Below are 16025 nucleotides of genomic sequence, written 5' to 3' on the forward strand. Positions count from 1 at the left end.
GGGCAGGAGGAGCATCATACAGAGAACGAGCCAGGCATAATCTCAGGGGCAGGAGGAGCATCATACAGAGAACGAGCCAGGCATAATCTCAGGGGCAGGAGGAGCACCATACAGAGAACGAGCCAGGCATAATCTCAGGGGCAGGAGGAGCACCATACAGAGAACGAGCCAGGCATAATCTCAGGGGCAGGAGGAGCATCATACAGAGAACGGGCCAGGTATAATCTCAGGGGCAAAGTGAAGCACATAAGGCCATGAAACTGAACCAGGTGTATCTGTGGTTAAACAAAAAAAAAAAAAAAGCAAAAGCATACAACACGTAACCATACATACATGACAGAGAAAGTAATAAAACTCTTGTAAGTACTACACACAACATCGTTACCAATAATAACAGGAGAGAAACGCTCCTAGAGAGATCACAATATAGGCTCACCAGTAGAACCAAACACTGGGGCCATAAGTTACATAACATGGAATAGGAGAGAAAGCGTGCATGAGTCAGTGACCCAACCTAAGGGTGGGTACACACCTGAACGACCGGCATTCGTGCCGATGTTCAGGGCGATTTGCCTTCACCTTGGACAACGCATGATTGCCGGTACACACTACACGGTTTAATGAACGATGGAACGATTACTTGTTCCGTCCTTCATCAATATGTATAGCGCCGCATGTAACATTGTGTAATTGGCCGTGCAGCACGGCCAATCACACGATATGGCATGCGGCCACGGGAGCGCACAAATCGGGCATACACACTGCGCGATTTATCGTTCCGATTTGGCCAAAACGGGCCGATATCGTGCAAGTGTGTAGCCAGCCTTACACTAGTGTCCTGAAGATGTATGACCTGATCGTAGAAGGTATCAGCGGGTGTCCTTCTGAAACAGGCGTAATCTGGAGGGTATAACAGGGCGCATTTTCGGCTACGGATCCCAAGAAACTGCTTACGCCATTGGGTCACTTTGGGCAAATAATACAGATGGATGAAAGGGTCTCAATCAAATATTGAAACAAATGGTTAAAATACTCACAATAAAAACAACAATGATTATATTGATTAAAAGATGGATAACAATGGAAAGACATACAGTATATGCACATATGTATAGATCACTAATACAACACCTGCCAGCTGCTGTTTACAGAAAACGTGTCCACACAGTAACACAGACATGCTATAATGTAGCAGCACTGTAGAAGGTCAGAACACTTGTAGTATCCATGTGTGGAGCCTGGAGTGATGGAACAGCTCTACCTGCAGATACAGCCATCCCCCAACCATCCTCCTCTCACGGCACCCCCTCTGTCTGCATCCCAGCCGCGTTTCTATGGCTGCTGCACCACGTGACGGACACTTCCTGTATGCCAAGCCTCGTTCCTGCGTGTGATCCCTATCACGTGATCAGCACTTCCTGTATGCCAAGCCTCGTTCCCAGCTGCAGTGTCTCTCTCTGACCTCTGACTCTCATCCCCCCGGTGATCGCTGCCAGTGACCGGGCTCCTCTGCTGCAGTAAGTTCTGTCCTTCATCTGTCTGTCCCCTGTCTGACTGCTACTGGTACTGGGAGAGGAAGGGGGACTGGTACTGGGAGAGGAGAGGGGGAGGGGTGACTGGTACTGGGAGAGGAAGGGGGACTGGTACTGGGAGAGGAGAGGGGGAGGGGTGACTGGTACTGGGAGAGGAGAGGGTGACTGGTACTGGGAGAAGAAGGGGGACTGCCACTGGGAAAGGAGAGGGGGGTGACTGGCACTGGGAGTGGGTGACTGGCACTGGGAGAGAGGGGATGACTGGTACTTGGAGAGAGGGGGGTGACTGGTACTGGGAAAGGGGGGGGGTGACTGGTACTGGGAGTGGGGGGGGTGACTGGTACTGAGAGAGAGAGAGGAAGGGGGACTGGTACTGTGGCAGAGGCAGGTGACTGGTACTGAGAGGGGGGGTGACTGGCACTGGAATAGATGTGCGACTGGTACTGGGTGAGAGAGGGTGGGTGACATACTGGGATGGAGATTGGGGGGTGACTGATGCAGAGAGAGGGAGGTGAGGGAAACCAGGAGAGGAGTGAAGGACAGAGGGCAAAGGTAGGGCAACTCGCTGAAGTTAAATTAAAAAAAAGTTGTAGATGGGAATCAACTCAGTATTTGATCCTGTCCCAAAGTTATGGGCGAGCCTACAGAGGGGTCTGTATATAAAAGATGCAGTTACCTTATCTCCGGCATATTAGCTGGACAAAGCCAGATCTTTCCTTTCCCCATATTTAGGAAGTGAATAGTTTCTCCTGTTAGATTCCTGCAGCCCCCGTTGGTAGCGGTGTGGTCTATGCAGTGCTGATGGCATTCTGGGGACCAACATTATCTCTGAATTTCTGGATTGAAAATAAAATGGTGATCACATAATACAGTTTGCACATTAGTAACCGATATTAAATTGGACAAATTACACAAAATCTATGTCTCGGCAGAGTTGGTTCACGGGTGTATTGCAGAGATCCGCTGCCAGTGCGTGTATGCTGGGGCAAGGTTTAGAGGCATCCGGCTCTCTGCACTTGCACCTACAATCGGCATCCCTGACTGTGACGTTAGCGATGCCCATTGTATGTGGGGGAGCGGTTGCAGAGAGCCAGACATGGACTGGCAGCGTAATCCCGGCAATATCCCGGTGAGCCAGTCCAGCTCCGGTCTCGGAGGATTAAACTCTTGGCCATGAGAGGACCATTGGTATAATCTTAAGAAATACAACAATGTGTGACGGTCACTAAGCAGTGTTATGAAGCTGGATCAGGTGAACTTGTGAGAAATGCTGACCAGGGCTCTGTGGCTCAAGGAAAAGAGGATTTATTGGTCATTCAATATTTCTATCCTGTGATGCTTATTATACTAATGATAATTATAATTATTCCTAGACTACTGTGCAGTGAGGACCGAAAGCCTGTTTTAATGGGAATCACAGGAGGGTGAAACCTCTTCTGAATAAATCGCTGAGAATGGACACGGACAGGAGTCCTATGACTGAGAGGATATTACATCTCACCCTGGAGATCATCTACCTTCTGACTGGGGAGGTGAGAGAGTCTGAGGGCATCACAGTGTCCTCACTTACATATATAGTAATAATACAGGTACATGACTGGGGAGGGGATCTGGGAGTGTCACAGTGACATCACTTATATCTATAGTAATAATACAGGGACATGACTGGGGAGGTGAGGGGATCTGGGAGTGTCACAGTGACATCACTTATATCTATAGTAATAATACAGGTACATGACTGGGGAGGGGATCTGGGAGTGTCACTGTGACATCACTTATATCTATAGTAATAATACAGGGACATGACTGGGGAGGTGAGGGGATCTGGGAGTGTCACAGTGACATCACTTATATCTATAGTAATAATACAGGGACATGACTGGGGAGGTGAGGGGATCTGGGAGTGTCACAGTGACATCACTTATATCTATAGTAATAATACAGGGACATGACTGGGGAGGTGAGGGGATCTGGGAGTGTCACAGTGACATCACTTATATCTATAGTAATAATACAGGGACATGACTGGGGAGATGAGGGGATCTGGGAGTGTCACAGTGACATCACTTATATCTATAGTAATAATACAGGGACATGACTGGGGAGGTGATGGGATCTGGGAGTGTCACAGTGACATCACTTATATCTATAGTAATAATACAGGGACATGACTGGGGAGGTGAGGGGATCTGGGAGTGTCACAGTGACATCACTTATATCTATAGTAATAATACAGGGACATGACTGGGGAGGTGAGGGGAGCTCTCATATATAGTATCAGTGCCTCAGTTCTCACTGGAGCTGGGATATATTACATTGTTCATAGTATATTTTATTTTTTTTATTGAAAAGAAGATAACAGGAGAGGTGCTACTTACTCTCAATTTTTCTTGTACATTGGAATTGTTTACAGACAGAATAGATGTTCTATTTGAATAAAAGACCTTTGTATTATGCACAATTAACTCCTGAAATAGTTCAGTTATTTTGTAATGTCTCCCCCAATACACAGGATTACACAGTAGTGAAAAAGACATCCGGTGAGTGTGAGACACCCAGCAGCCGTCCCCGTGTGTCAGGAGGACTGAGCAGGACCCAGAGCCCCATCACGGTGCCTCCACCTCACTCACTGATACATGAGAGACACAATGACCAGAAGATCCTGGAACTCACCAACAAGATCATTCAGCTGCTGACTGGAGAGGTGACTGCTGGGAATGGGACATTATACAGTAACACCAGGGGATGTGTCTGGGTGATGACTGGAGTGGTGACTGCTGGGAATGGGACATTATACAGTAACACCAGGGGATGTGTCTGGGTGATGACTGGAGAGGTGACCGCTGGGAATGGGACATTATACAGTAACACCAGGGGATGTGTCTGGGTGATGACTGGAGAGGTGACTGCTGGGAATGGGACATTATACAGTAACACCGGGGGTTGTGTTTGGGTGATGACTGGAGAGGTGACTGCTGGGAATGGGACATTATACAGTAACACCAGGGGATGTGTCTGGGTGTTGACAGAAGAGGTGACTGCTGGGAATGGGACATTATACAGTAACACCAGGGGATGTGTCTGGGTGATGACTGGAGAGGTGACTGCTGGGAATGGGACATTATACAGTAACACCAGGGGATGTGTCTGGGTGATGACTGGAGAGGTGACCGCTGGGAATGGGACATTATACAGTAACACCAGGGGATGTGTCTGGGTGATGACTGGAGAGGTGACTGCTGGGAATGGGACATTATACAGTAACACCAGGGGATGTGTCTGGGTGATGACAGAAGAGGTGACTGCTGGGAATGGGACATTATACAGTAACACCAGGGGATGTGTCTGGGTGATGACTGGAGAGGTGACTGCTGGGAATGGGACATTATAGTAACACCAGGGGATGTGTCTGGGTGATGACCGGAGAGGTGACTGCTGGGAATGGGACATTATACAGTAACACCAGGGGATGTGTCTGGGTGATGACCGGAGAGGTGACTGCTGGGAATGGGACATTATACAATAACATCAGGGGATGTGTCTGGGTGATGACCGGAGAGGTGACTGCTGGGAATGGGACATTATACAGTAACACCAGGGGATGTGTCTGGGTGATGACTGGAGAGGTGACTGCTGGGAATGGGACATTATACAGTAACACCAGGGGATGTGTCTGGGTAATGACTGGAGAGGTGACTGCTGGGAATGGGACATTATACAGTAACACCAGGGGATGTGTCTGGGTGAGGACTGGAGAGGTGACTGCTGGGAATGGGACATTATACAGTAACACCAGGGGATGTGTCTGGGTGATGACCGGAGAGGTGACTGCTGGGAATGGGACATTATACAGTAACACCAGGTACGTGGGATTTGGGGTCTCGCCAATATACCAACTTGACCCTTCACTACAGGGGTTAAAGTGGACCGGAACAGGGCGGAACTGCGTTCCGTCACTTATAACCCGGGCGCTGCAGGGAGGCTCCATTTGCCGGGCGACCACTGAGATTTTGTTACCAGCGGGCACCCGACTCTCCCCGAGCCAGCTGCAGCCGGAGGCTTAAGCTCACTTATGAGCTCCGGCTTCTGGGTCCCGCTGTGTGCAGTGCACTATGGGAGAGACGTCATGATGTCTCTCCCATAGTTCAGACTGAGAAGCAGCCAGGTGGACCAGACAGCAGCGGATGCGGCAGCCGGACTTAAGGTAAGTATTCAGGGTTTTTTTGTGTAAGCGGCTTCACAATAAGGAACATTACTATAGGGGCCATTTGCTCAGGGGGTACTAGGCATTCCTCAGGGGCACAACTACTGGTGGCATTACTCAGGGGGCACTACTGGGGTCATTACTCAGGGGGCACTACTACTGGGGGCATTACTCAGGGGGCACTACTACTGGAGGCATTACTCAGGGGCATTACTATTGGGGTCATTACTCAGGTGGCACTACTACTGGGGGCATTACTCGGGCACTACTACTGGGGGCATTACTCAGGGGCACTACTACTGGGGGCATTACGCAGGGGGCACTACTACTGGGGTCATTACTCAGGGGGCATTACTATTGGGGTCATTACTCAGGTGGCACTACTACTGGGGGCATTACTCAGGGGCACTACTACTGGGGTCATTACTCAGGGGGCATTACCATTGGGGTCATTACTCAGGTGGCACTACTACTGGGGGCATTACTCAGAGGCACTACTACTGGGGACATTACTCAGGGGCACTACTAGGGCATTACTCAGGGGCACTACTACTGGGGGCATTACTCAGGGGCACTACTACTGGGGCATTACTGAGGTGGCTCTACTACTGGGGCCATTACTTAAGAGGAGCATTGCTATTAGGGGCACTACTACAGGGGGCATTACTACTAGATACTACTTTTGGGGGCACTATTACAGGGGGACTACTAATGGGGCCATTGCATAGGGGGCACCACACCTGGGGTACTGCATAAGAGGCACTACAACTGCTGTGGGCTCTGCATAAGGGGCACTACCACTACTGGGGGCACTGCACAAGGGGCACTAACACTGTAGGCTTTGCATAAGGGGCACTACAACTGCTGGGGGCACTGCATTAGGGGCACCACTACTGAGGGCACTGCATAAGGGACATCACTACAGTAGGCATGTGTAAGGGGCACCACTACTGTGGGCATTGCATAAGGGGCACAAATGTGGGCATTGTGTAAAAGGGGCACTGCTGTGTGTCATACATTAATGATAAAAGGGACACTACTATGTGGTGTAATGAGAATCAAGAATGTGCTACTGTGTGGCGTAAATTGTATCGGAAATACTATTGTGACCACACCCCTTTCTTTTGAGACCATGCCCCTTTTTTCAATGCACGCCTATGGCGTGCACTGTCCCTTTAGTGACATTGCACCGAGAGGGTGCGGTGAGTTTCACCACTTCTCTAGGACCACTTTAAGCACTGCTTCACTATATTATCTGTAATGCATCTGTGTGTGTCTTATATGCTGATATTCGGATGCTTAACTCAATGACATTAAGTGTTTTAATATTTTGTTTATTAAATAGGGTGGGTATATAACCTATATTAAGGTAAAAGAGACGTCTGTGACTGATATGAAGGCAGAAGATATAGAGGGAGAAGAAGAGACGTATGTGACTGATATGAAGGCAGAAGATATAGAGGGAGAAGAAGAGACAAATGTAACTGATATAAAGGCAGAAGATATAGAGGGAGAAGAAGAGATGTATGTGACTGATATGAAGGCAGAAGATATAGAGGGAGAAGAAGAGATGTATGTGACTGATATGAAGGCAGAAGATACAGAGGGAGAAGAAGTGACGTATGTGAGGGGTGATCAGCAGTGTAAGGAGGAGGAAATCCCTACAGATATCAGCACAGGTGAGTAATAATCACATATTACAGAGAAGAGTCACATATTCTCCTTGCTTAGTCACTACAGCAATCTCTTATCCTACACTCTCATATTACAGTACACTTTATATCTGCCCATATCATACATCAGGAGCCATCAGTCCCTATTATACTCCTCCTCTCCGATTACCATCATGCCAATGTGTGTTACCAGCCCACAGTTCTGACCAGTCTCCTCATCACACTCTCTGGTGTATCTCATACATCAGGAGCCATCAGCCCCTATTATACTCCTGCTCTCCCCCTCACATCATGTCACTGTGTGTTACCAGCCCAGAGATCTGACCAGTCTCCTCCTCACACTCTCTGGTGTATCTCATACATCAGGAGCCATCAGCCCCTATTATACTCCTGCTCTCCCCCTCACATCATGTCACTGTGTGTTACCAGCCCAGAGATCTGACCAGTCTCCTCCTCACACTCTCTGGTGTATCTCATACATCAGGAGCCATCAGCCCCTATTATACTCCTGCTCTCCCCCTCACATCATGTTACTGTGTTTTACCAGCCCAGAGATCTGACCAGTCTCCTCCCCACACTCTCTGGTGTATCTCATACATCAGGAGCCATCAGCCCCTATTATACTCCTGCTCTCCCCCTCACATCATGTCACTGTGTGTTACCAGCCCAGAGATCTGACCAGTCTCCTCCCCACACTCTCTGGTGTATCTCATACATCAGCCCCTATTATACTCCTGCTCTCCTCCTCACATCATGTCACTGTGTGTTACCAGCCCAGAGATCTGACCAGTCTCCTCCCCACACTCTCTGGTGTATCTCATACATCAGGAGCCATCAGCCCCTATTATACTCCTGCTCTCCTCCTCACATCATGTCACTGTGTGTTACCAGCCCAGAGATCTGACCAGTCTCCTCCCCACACTCTCTGGTGTATCTCATACATGAGGAGCCATCAGTCCCTATTATACTCCTGCTCTCCCCCTCACATCATGTCACTGTGTGTTACCAGCCCAGAGATCTGACCAGTCTCCTCCCCACACTCTCTGGTGTATCTCATACATCAGGAGCCATCATCCCCTATTATACTCCTGCTCTCCTCCTCACATCATGTCACTGTGTTACCAGCCCAGAGATCTGACCAGTCTCCTCCCCACACTCTCTGGTGTATCTTATACATCAGGAGCCATCAGCCCCTATTATACTCCTGCTCTCCCCCTCACATCATGTCACTGTGTGTTACGAGCCCAGAGATCTGACCAGTCTCCTCCCCACACTCTCTGGTGTATCTCATACATCAGGAGCCATCAGCCCCTATTATACTCCTGCTCTCTCCCCTCACATCATGTCACTGTGTGTTACCAGCCCAGAGATCTGACCAGTCTCCTCCCCACACTGTCTGGTGTATCTCATACATCAGGAGCCATCAGCCCCTATTATACTCCTGCTCTCCCCCTTACATCATGTCACTGTGTGTTACCAGCCCGGAGATCTGACCAGTCTCCTCCCCACACTCTCTGGTGTACAAGGCACGTTACCATAGTGATCTTGTCACTGAACAGTGGGATTATTGTTCCTGTGCACTAATAGTAATATATGTATATGCTATACCCCAAAATGTTTACATGTTTTTTTTAAGGTAGCTATATACTAGCATTACAACTGCTTATGTTAGTATATGTAATACTGTGCACATTATGGGTGTGATGTGAAGCTGCTATATACTAGCAATACAACGGGATGCAGTCAGGAAGCCGATGGTCGCAATACCGACCGCCGGCTTCCCGACTGTCAAATCCTGGCAAGGTACTATGGACAGGCGTTGAAATCCCTACGCCTGTCATTAGACCTACGCCGGGAGCCCGACACCCGGCATACCGATCGAAGGTAAGCCGCGCGGGGGGGGGGGGGGGGGGGGAGGGTTAAGTTAGGGGCTCCCGGGGGGGACTTGGGGGTAGGCAGCCCCGGGGAGGGTTAAGCTAGGGGGAAGGGGGGGGTTAGGGTTAGGCACCCCAGGGGGGAGGTTAGGGTTAGGCACCCCCCAGGAACTTAGGTTTAGGCTGCAGGGAAGGGGGGGCAGCAGTATATCATACTGATTCCCAATACAACTGCCTACGTAAGTACATATAATACTATGCACATTACGGATGTGATATGAAGCTGTGAGGTCACAGGCCATGGGATATAATACACCTATACTGACACTAAAACGTAAATATCAGGGTCTATGTATAATTGGATAGTAAATGGAAACTATATATTGCTGACAACAATAATAACTACGGTTATGAAATCCTCTTAGGTTTGAGGGAGTGGTGGCTTTTCGACATCAGACCTAGTTAGAAGACACCCACAGAAATATGGGAGCTTTGGAGACGATGCCCTCTCTTTTCATAATGCAGTAGAGGTATCAGATAACATACACACTACTGACCTGTACTTCATATTCTTGTACACTGATACATATAGAACACTATTAGCGTGGAGGGTCCTCCTGCAATATGGCTTTACACTTATGTGGAATAGTCTTTAGACCATAGCCTGGGCTTGCTTAGAGGCCACTAGGGCAAGTGTGAAAGGTCTCAAGCTTATCCAATGGATCTAGTTCTATTTTAAGCCAAAGTTTTATCTGCAGCAAAAGAGTCTTATTTACTTTATGTACATTTATCATTGTAATAACCTATAGTTGGGTATTTGAAATGAAACAACTGAACATCTTGAACTCTCAGTAGTAGTAGGAAAATTTGCTCATCAAGGTAACAAAATGTTATTTTCATACATTTATTTCCAGCAAATGGATGCACAAGCAGGAAGACCTCGGAGGGAGATGTCATTTTGTCAACAGATTTTAAAATAGAAGATAACATCACACAGGATTCTCCAGGAGACATCCCCTGTACTCTAAATATACATCCAGTACCTCATAGTGCAGATATATCATCTGATCCTTCTAATTGTGAGGAATATTCTCCTGTTAGCTCAAATATTGCTTCAGCGATTACCTGTGATTCAGTCTTTACCTGTTCTGAATGTGGTAAAAGTTTTGTACGTCAGTCATTGTTTGTTAGACATCAGAGAAGTCACACAGGTGAGAAGCCATTTCCATGCTCTGAGTGTGGGAAATGTTTTACATACAAATCATATCTTATTACACATCAGAGAAGTCACACAGGCGAGAGGCCATTTCCATGTTCTGAGTGTGGGAAATGTTTTACACGGAAATCAAGTCTTGTGTCACATGAGAGAACTCACACACGTGTGAAACCATTTCCATGCTCTGAGTGTGGGAAATGTTTTACACAGAAATCAGATCTTGTTATGCATCAGAGACATCACACAGGTGAGAAACCATTTCCATGTTCTGATTGTGGGAAATGTTTTACACAGAAATCAGATCTTGTTATTCATCAGAGACGTCACACAGGTCAGAAACCATTTCCATGCTCTGATTGTGGGAAATGTTTTATACAGAAATCAGCTCTCGTTATACATCAGAGAACTCACACAGGTGAGAAACCATTTCCATGCTCTGAGTGTGGGAAATGTTTTATACAGAAGCAAAATCTTGTTAGACATCAGAGAAGTCACAAGGCTGAAAATCTTTTTCCATGTTCTGAATGTGGAAAATGTTTTACACACAAATCATACCTTGTTAGACATCAGAGAACTCACACAGGTGAGAAACCATTTCCATGCTCTGAGTGTGGGAAATGTTTTATACAGAAGCAAAATCTTGTTAGACATCAGAGAAGTCACAAGGCTTAGGAACCATTTCCATGCTCTGAGTGTGGGAAATGTTTTACATGTAAAGCAGCCCTTATTATACATCAGAACTCACATTTCAAAGCCACTCTCAGCCTGCAGGCGCAGGAGAAAAAAGGCAGCAATGACTCCAAGTAAGCTTCATTCTAGCTGCGGTGGGACCTTTATTAGAAGCAGGTTTCTCAACAGGACTGGGTAACTTTCCAGATCGATCCCAGCAAATTAAATTATCAATGCCATATAAGATGGATTTGCATTTATAGCTGTGACTTCATTAGTCTTACAAAGTGGAACATTTTACACAGTTATTGCTGACGCCTCATGGACAAGCATTGAGCCAATGTAATACTGGAAAATGGGACATATCTCAGCAGTTAATCTAGGACTAATACGTGTCCTGTAATTACTGATTTATTGGACGCTGGATAAAGTCATCATGTATATTTACAGTAGTGTAGAAAAAGTCGGGTTTATTTATGTAGATGTGCAAAGCATTTTTATAAAGATAATGAATTGTAAACTCATTATTAAGCTTTGTGTGATTAAATATATACAGTCCTGACTGATCTATTATCTGGCATCTCACAATCCGTCAATGTTATGCTAATTAGCTCAGTTTCCTATTCGATTTCTTATTTCCCAGAATACAGCATTGGAAAGAGTGTTAGAGGGAAGAAGCACCTTATGGTACATGTAGAGGTGCAGAGAGAGAAGTTCTTAAAAACCTTTATTATGTATTAGTGTATAAGTTTACCAAACAATCTATCTAAACCATAGCGAAAGATCACAGCATTTGCAAATTCTATAATATCTGGAACCCCCAACCTACCATCTCTTCAGTTCAAACATAACAAGGCGTTCTGCCTTGCCAAATAAAATCAGAACATATTAGAGAAATAATGAATATGAAGATATACAATACAGTGCTCATGCACTCCTTCACACAGTGTAGGTGGGCGTGCAGCCCCAGCTTGCTCCGGTGCCCTCCAAGGAGGACAGCATCCCCAAATCAATGTACAGTCAATATCCAGGCGGCACTCGGAGACTGGTGAAAATAATACCCTCAATGGAGGGAATTTATTGATAAGTCGACGTTTCGGGGTATTGTACCCCTTCCTCAGGACAACATATGTACAAAACCCAGAAACGTCGACTTATCAATAAATTCCCTCCAATGACATGATTGTGAGTTGAATAATAACCTTTTTCTTCATACTTCTACAAATGAAACAAACAAGCACATCTTGTTTGTTTCATTTCAAAGCCATTGTGGTGGTGAATAGAGGCCAAAATATGACAATTCTGTCGATGTCCCAATATTTATGCACCTGACTGTGTGTATATATATATATATATATATATATATATATATATATATATATATATGTGTGTCCTAGGAAGGCAATTTAATGGGGAAAGTGTGGCTTCACACTGGCATGATAGGGCGATTTGTCTTATTGGAACGACAATTCGTCTACATCGGCTAGTGTGTACCCTCAATGTGTGTGCTCCCGCGGATGACATACAGGATTGTTTCATTGACCAGGCTGCACTGTTAATTAAACAATATTGTGTGTACTACAGTGCATTGTAATGAAGGACAGAACAAGGTATCGTTCCGTCGTTCATTACATTATGTAGTGTGTACCAGCAGTCTGTGATGGTCCAGGGCAAAGTGAAATTGCTCTGACCAACTGCATGGTTGCCGGTCATTGTAACGTGTACCCGGCCTAAGACAATTTGTGAAAAAGATAATACATTTAGGGACCTCTATCCTACCCAATAAAGGGATCAGAAGAAAAGGCTATGTCCAGCAATTTATCAATGACAGGAGTAAAATTTGCTTTATATAAATGACAGAGGTCATATGGAATATAAATGACAAGGTATTTATATCTATGACTAATTAATATTGGGCTAAAGTCTGAGGAGATAAAAGGAGATATGTTGGTTCCTGTAATCTGCAATATTTCAGATTTATGACAATTAACCTATTAGCCTACAAATAACCAAAATCAAGTCAATAGATCCAAGATAACCAGCACTGAATGATCAGGTTGGGACACAAACTGCAGCATATCATGGGCAAAGAGTGAGCGTTCTAAATTCAACCAAACCAACTAATATTCCCCGAAAGCCAAAATTCGTAAGGCTCTGGACCAATGGTTCAAGGGCCAATGGAATTAATGTTGACAAGAGGCAATACTGGCGGGGACCTCTCTGCGCGTGAAATGGAGTTGATAAATATCCATTCCGCATAACTTTGGTATAAGTATTTCAATAAAGTCTGTAATATAGTCATAAAGTCCCTCAGGAAACATAAATGGAAAGTCCAAGTGTAATTGAATAACAGAGATGACCTTATGAATATTAACCACAGAATGCCTCAAAAATAAAACCGGTGTGAATCGGGGAAACATCCAATGGTAATATCAATTTTAATTTCTCTATGACATCCTGGCTAGAAATTATTGTAATCTATATCCAATAAAGATGTAGGTCTACAAGAAGCCCAAACTTCAGGATCTTTACCAAGCTTGGGCAAGACTTTAATGGTAGCAGAATTATAATTGATTCTTAGTAATAGTAGTGAAGGCTTCTTGTAGAGTATCACACAGGGCCGGGGCCTTCAACATTTCTACATGACTGATTACTGCAAGGATTTCTTTCCGGTCTGTGGGAGCAATGACGAGTCTGTCTGGGCACCGTGTATCTGGGGAAGCCATCCCAGAGAGCAGCAACAGCTGTGATGTGAGCCAGATTTCCCTGTAGAGTAATTGCTGCTTTATATCTAATGACTATCTCGCCACAAATCACAGACTATTATGTTTGGTCCACTTACTTCAATGAGGTAGATATTTCTATAGTCATTCAGCTTCAATATTTAACCTATCAGCTTCAGGTTTGAATCCATTTTTCCTTGACAGTTCCTCCCTCTGACAAATCTATTTGTCACACATACTATTCTATCCTCCCATATACCTCTGCCTACTAGTCCAGGGTTAAAAGTCTCTGTATGGGGAACACCAATTGTCGAAGTGATTGGGATCGGTAAATCAGGTTGTCCAACATGTTGGCTTTCACTGACCAATCAGGGCTGTAGATTGCTAGTGTATGGTAACAATTAGACGATTTGCAGACCGTTACTAGCAAAATGAAGAGCCTTTCAAGGGTGGCAGGTCTGTCTTTCCTGGAAATGATCTGCAATCACTATAAACTATCAAATGTATGGGCACGGAGTGGTGGATTGGGGATTCTTTAATTTTGGGGAAAAAAAAAAACCCAGAATCTGTGAATCTTAAATGTATGGGCCCCATAAGTCTATAAGTATTACAGAGCTGCAGAAACGATAAATTAATAATGAAATTATCAGGTCATGAAGACCAGAATATTGTTTGACAGAGGCTATGTTTGTTTACCTAAGCTTCAGGAGATCTAGCTAGGTGTAGTGTGTGTGTCCCTAATGTTCCACATCTAGCCAGGCGTATTATGCTTAAAGCACAATGGAATGAATAGCCAACACTACATTATGATGTAACCATTTATATAGATTGTAATTATTCTATGACATTGCTATTTACCCACATGTTACAGGCTAACAGGGAGAGACTGTGAGATCATGCTGCTAGCTACATCTCTAGGCAGGAATCAGTATGATTGCGGCCGGCGGTTCAAATCCCGACAGTGGAAGCCCGGCAGTGAAGATCCCAACAGGTAAGTTTTTTTTCTATTTACTAACCTAACCTCCCCCCCCCCTCTAAGTGCCTAAACCTAACCCCCCTTACCCGCAGCCTAACCATAAGTCTCCCGAGGGGGTGCCCAACCCTAACCTTCCCTCAGGGGTGCCTAACCCTAACTCCCCCTACCCTAACCTCCCAGGGGGGTGCCTAACCCTAAGTCTCCCCCAGGAGCCCCTAACCTAACCCTCCCCCCCGCGGCTGTCCGTGCCCGGCTTACCTTCAATCGGTAAGCCGGGTGTTGGTCTAATGACAGGCATCAGGATTGCGACGCCTGTCATTAGACACTTGCCGGGATTAAGACAGTCGGGATGCCAACGGTCGGCATCCCGACTGCATACCCTCTTGGCAAACTAAATCAGGGTTAGGAGTGTTCTCACAAACCAGACTTGTGGCTCTCAGTGCCTGATTTAATCACCTGAATTAGGTAATGTGTATTGTATTCTTATACCTTAAGATCCTCAAACACACCCCTACAGCCTAAGCCTATCCTGGGGCTATCAGAAGGAGCAGTGCAGCGTTCAAAAAAACCCCAAAAAGATCCTGGTTATTCTTCCTTTGGAAAAGTTACCCCAGGTCTTGTGAGTCATTGGCGCTTACCAAAAGCGAGGTGACCTTGAAGCAGGTCTGCAGCCTTGCTGGCAGTCACTGAGGCTCGATATCTCTAGCATGGACTTGACTAGATATTACAGTGCTGTCAGTAAAAAAAGACTCATGGCATGGAGCTCTATGTGAGGAGAGAAGCACTGTCCATGGCTAAGAGGCGATGCTCTGCCAGGGGTTTGTTGTGGAACCTATCGTACAGGTTTATTTGGAACGATGAGCCAGGTTATTCATCTGGGTCCCTGTATTGCTTCAGGACTTTTATATCAATCTGCAGATGCTTCAGTAGTCTGTGCCTAGTCCTGCAGTGTTATCGAACTCAACCCTTAACACATTGAACGTGTTAAATGTGACGTCCTGTTCTCAATTCTGTCTTCAAAATAAGACTTGTTTTAAGTTGTTCATAGTCTGCAGTGTGTGAGCGATCTGCGGACCCAATATCCTCACATGCTCCCATAAAGGACTCCAAATGTAAATCTTCCCTATCCTTGATTTTTAAAATTAAAACCCCTTGGAG

At 45.8% G+C, this 16025-nt stretch overlaps 1 protein-coding gene across 1 annotated transcript in view; it reads left to right on the top strand.

Annotated features, from left to right (window-relative positions):
- Window positions 1–11726, top strand: part of LOC148474897 (uncharacterized) — a 61007-nt gene extending 49281 nt beyond the window's left edge. Inside the window, 4 exon segments of the mRNA XM_088457977.1 lie at window positions 2931–3064; window positions 4045–4236; window positions 7082–7415; window positions 10198–11726. Coding sequence (XP_088314103.1) covers window positions 2931–3064; window positions 4045–4236; window positions 7082–7415; window positions 10198–11306 — 1769 coding nt within the window. The 3' untranslated portion in view covers window positions 11307–11726.
- Window positions 11727–16025: the final 4299 nt, after the last annotated feature.

This window comes from Taudactylus pleione, unplaced genomic scaffold (genome assembly GCF_031769625.1).
Source record: "Taudactylus pleione unplaced genomic scaffold, aTauple2 ptg000800l, whole genome shotgun sequence".
NCBI lineage: Eukaryota > Metazoa > Chordata > Amphibia > Anura > Myobatrachidae > Taudactylus > Taudactylus pleione.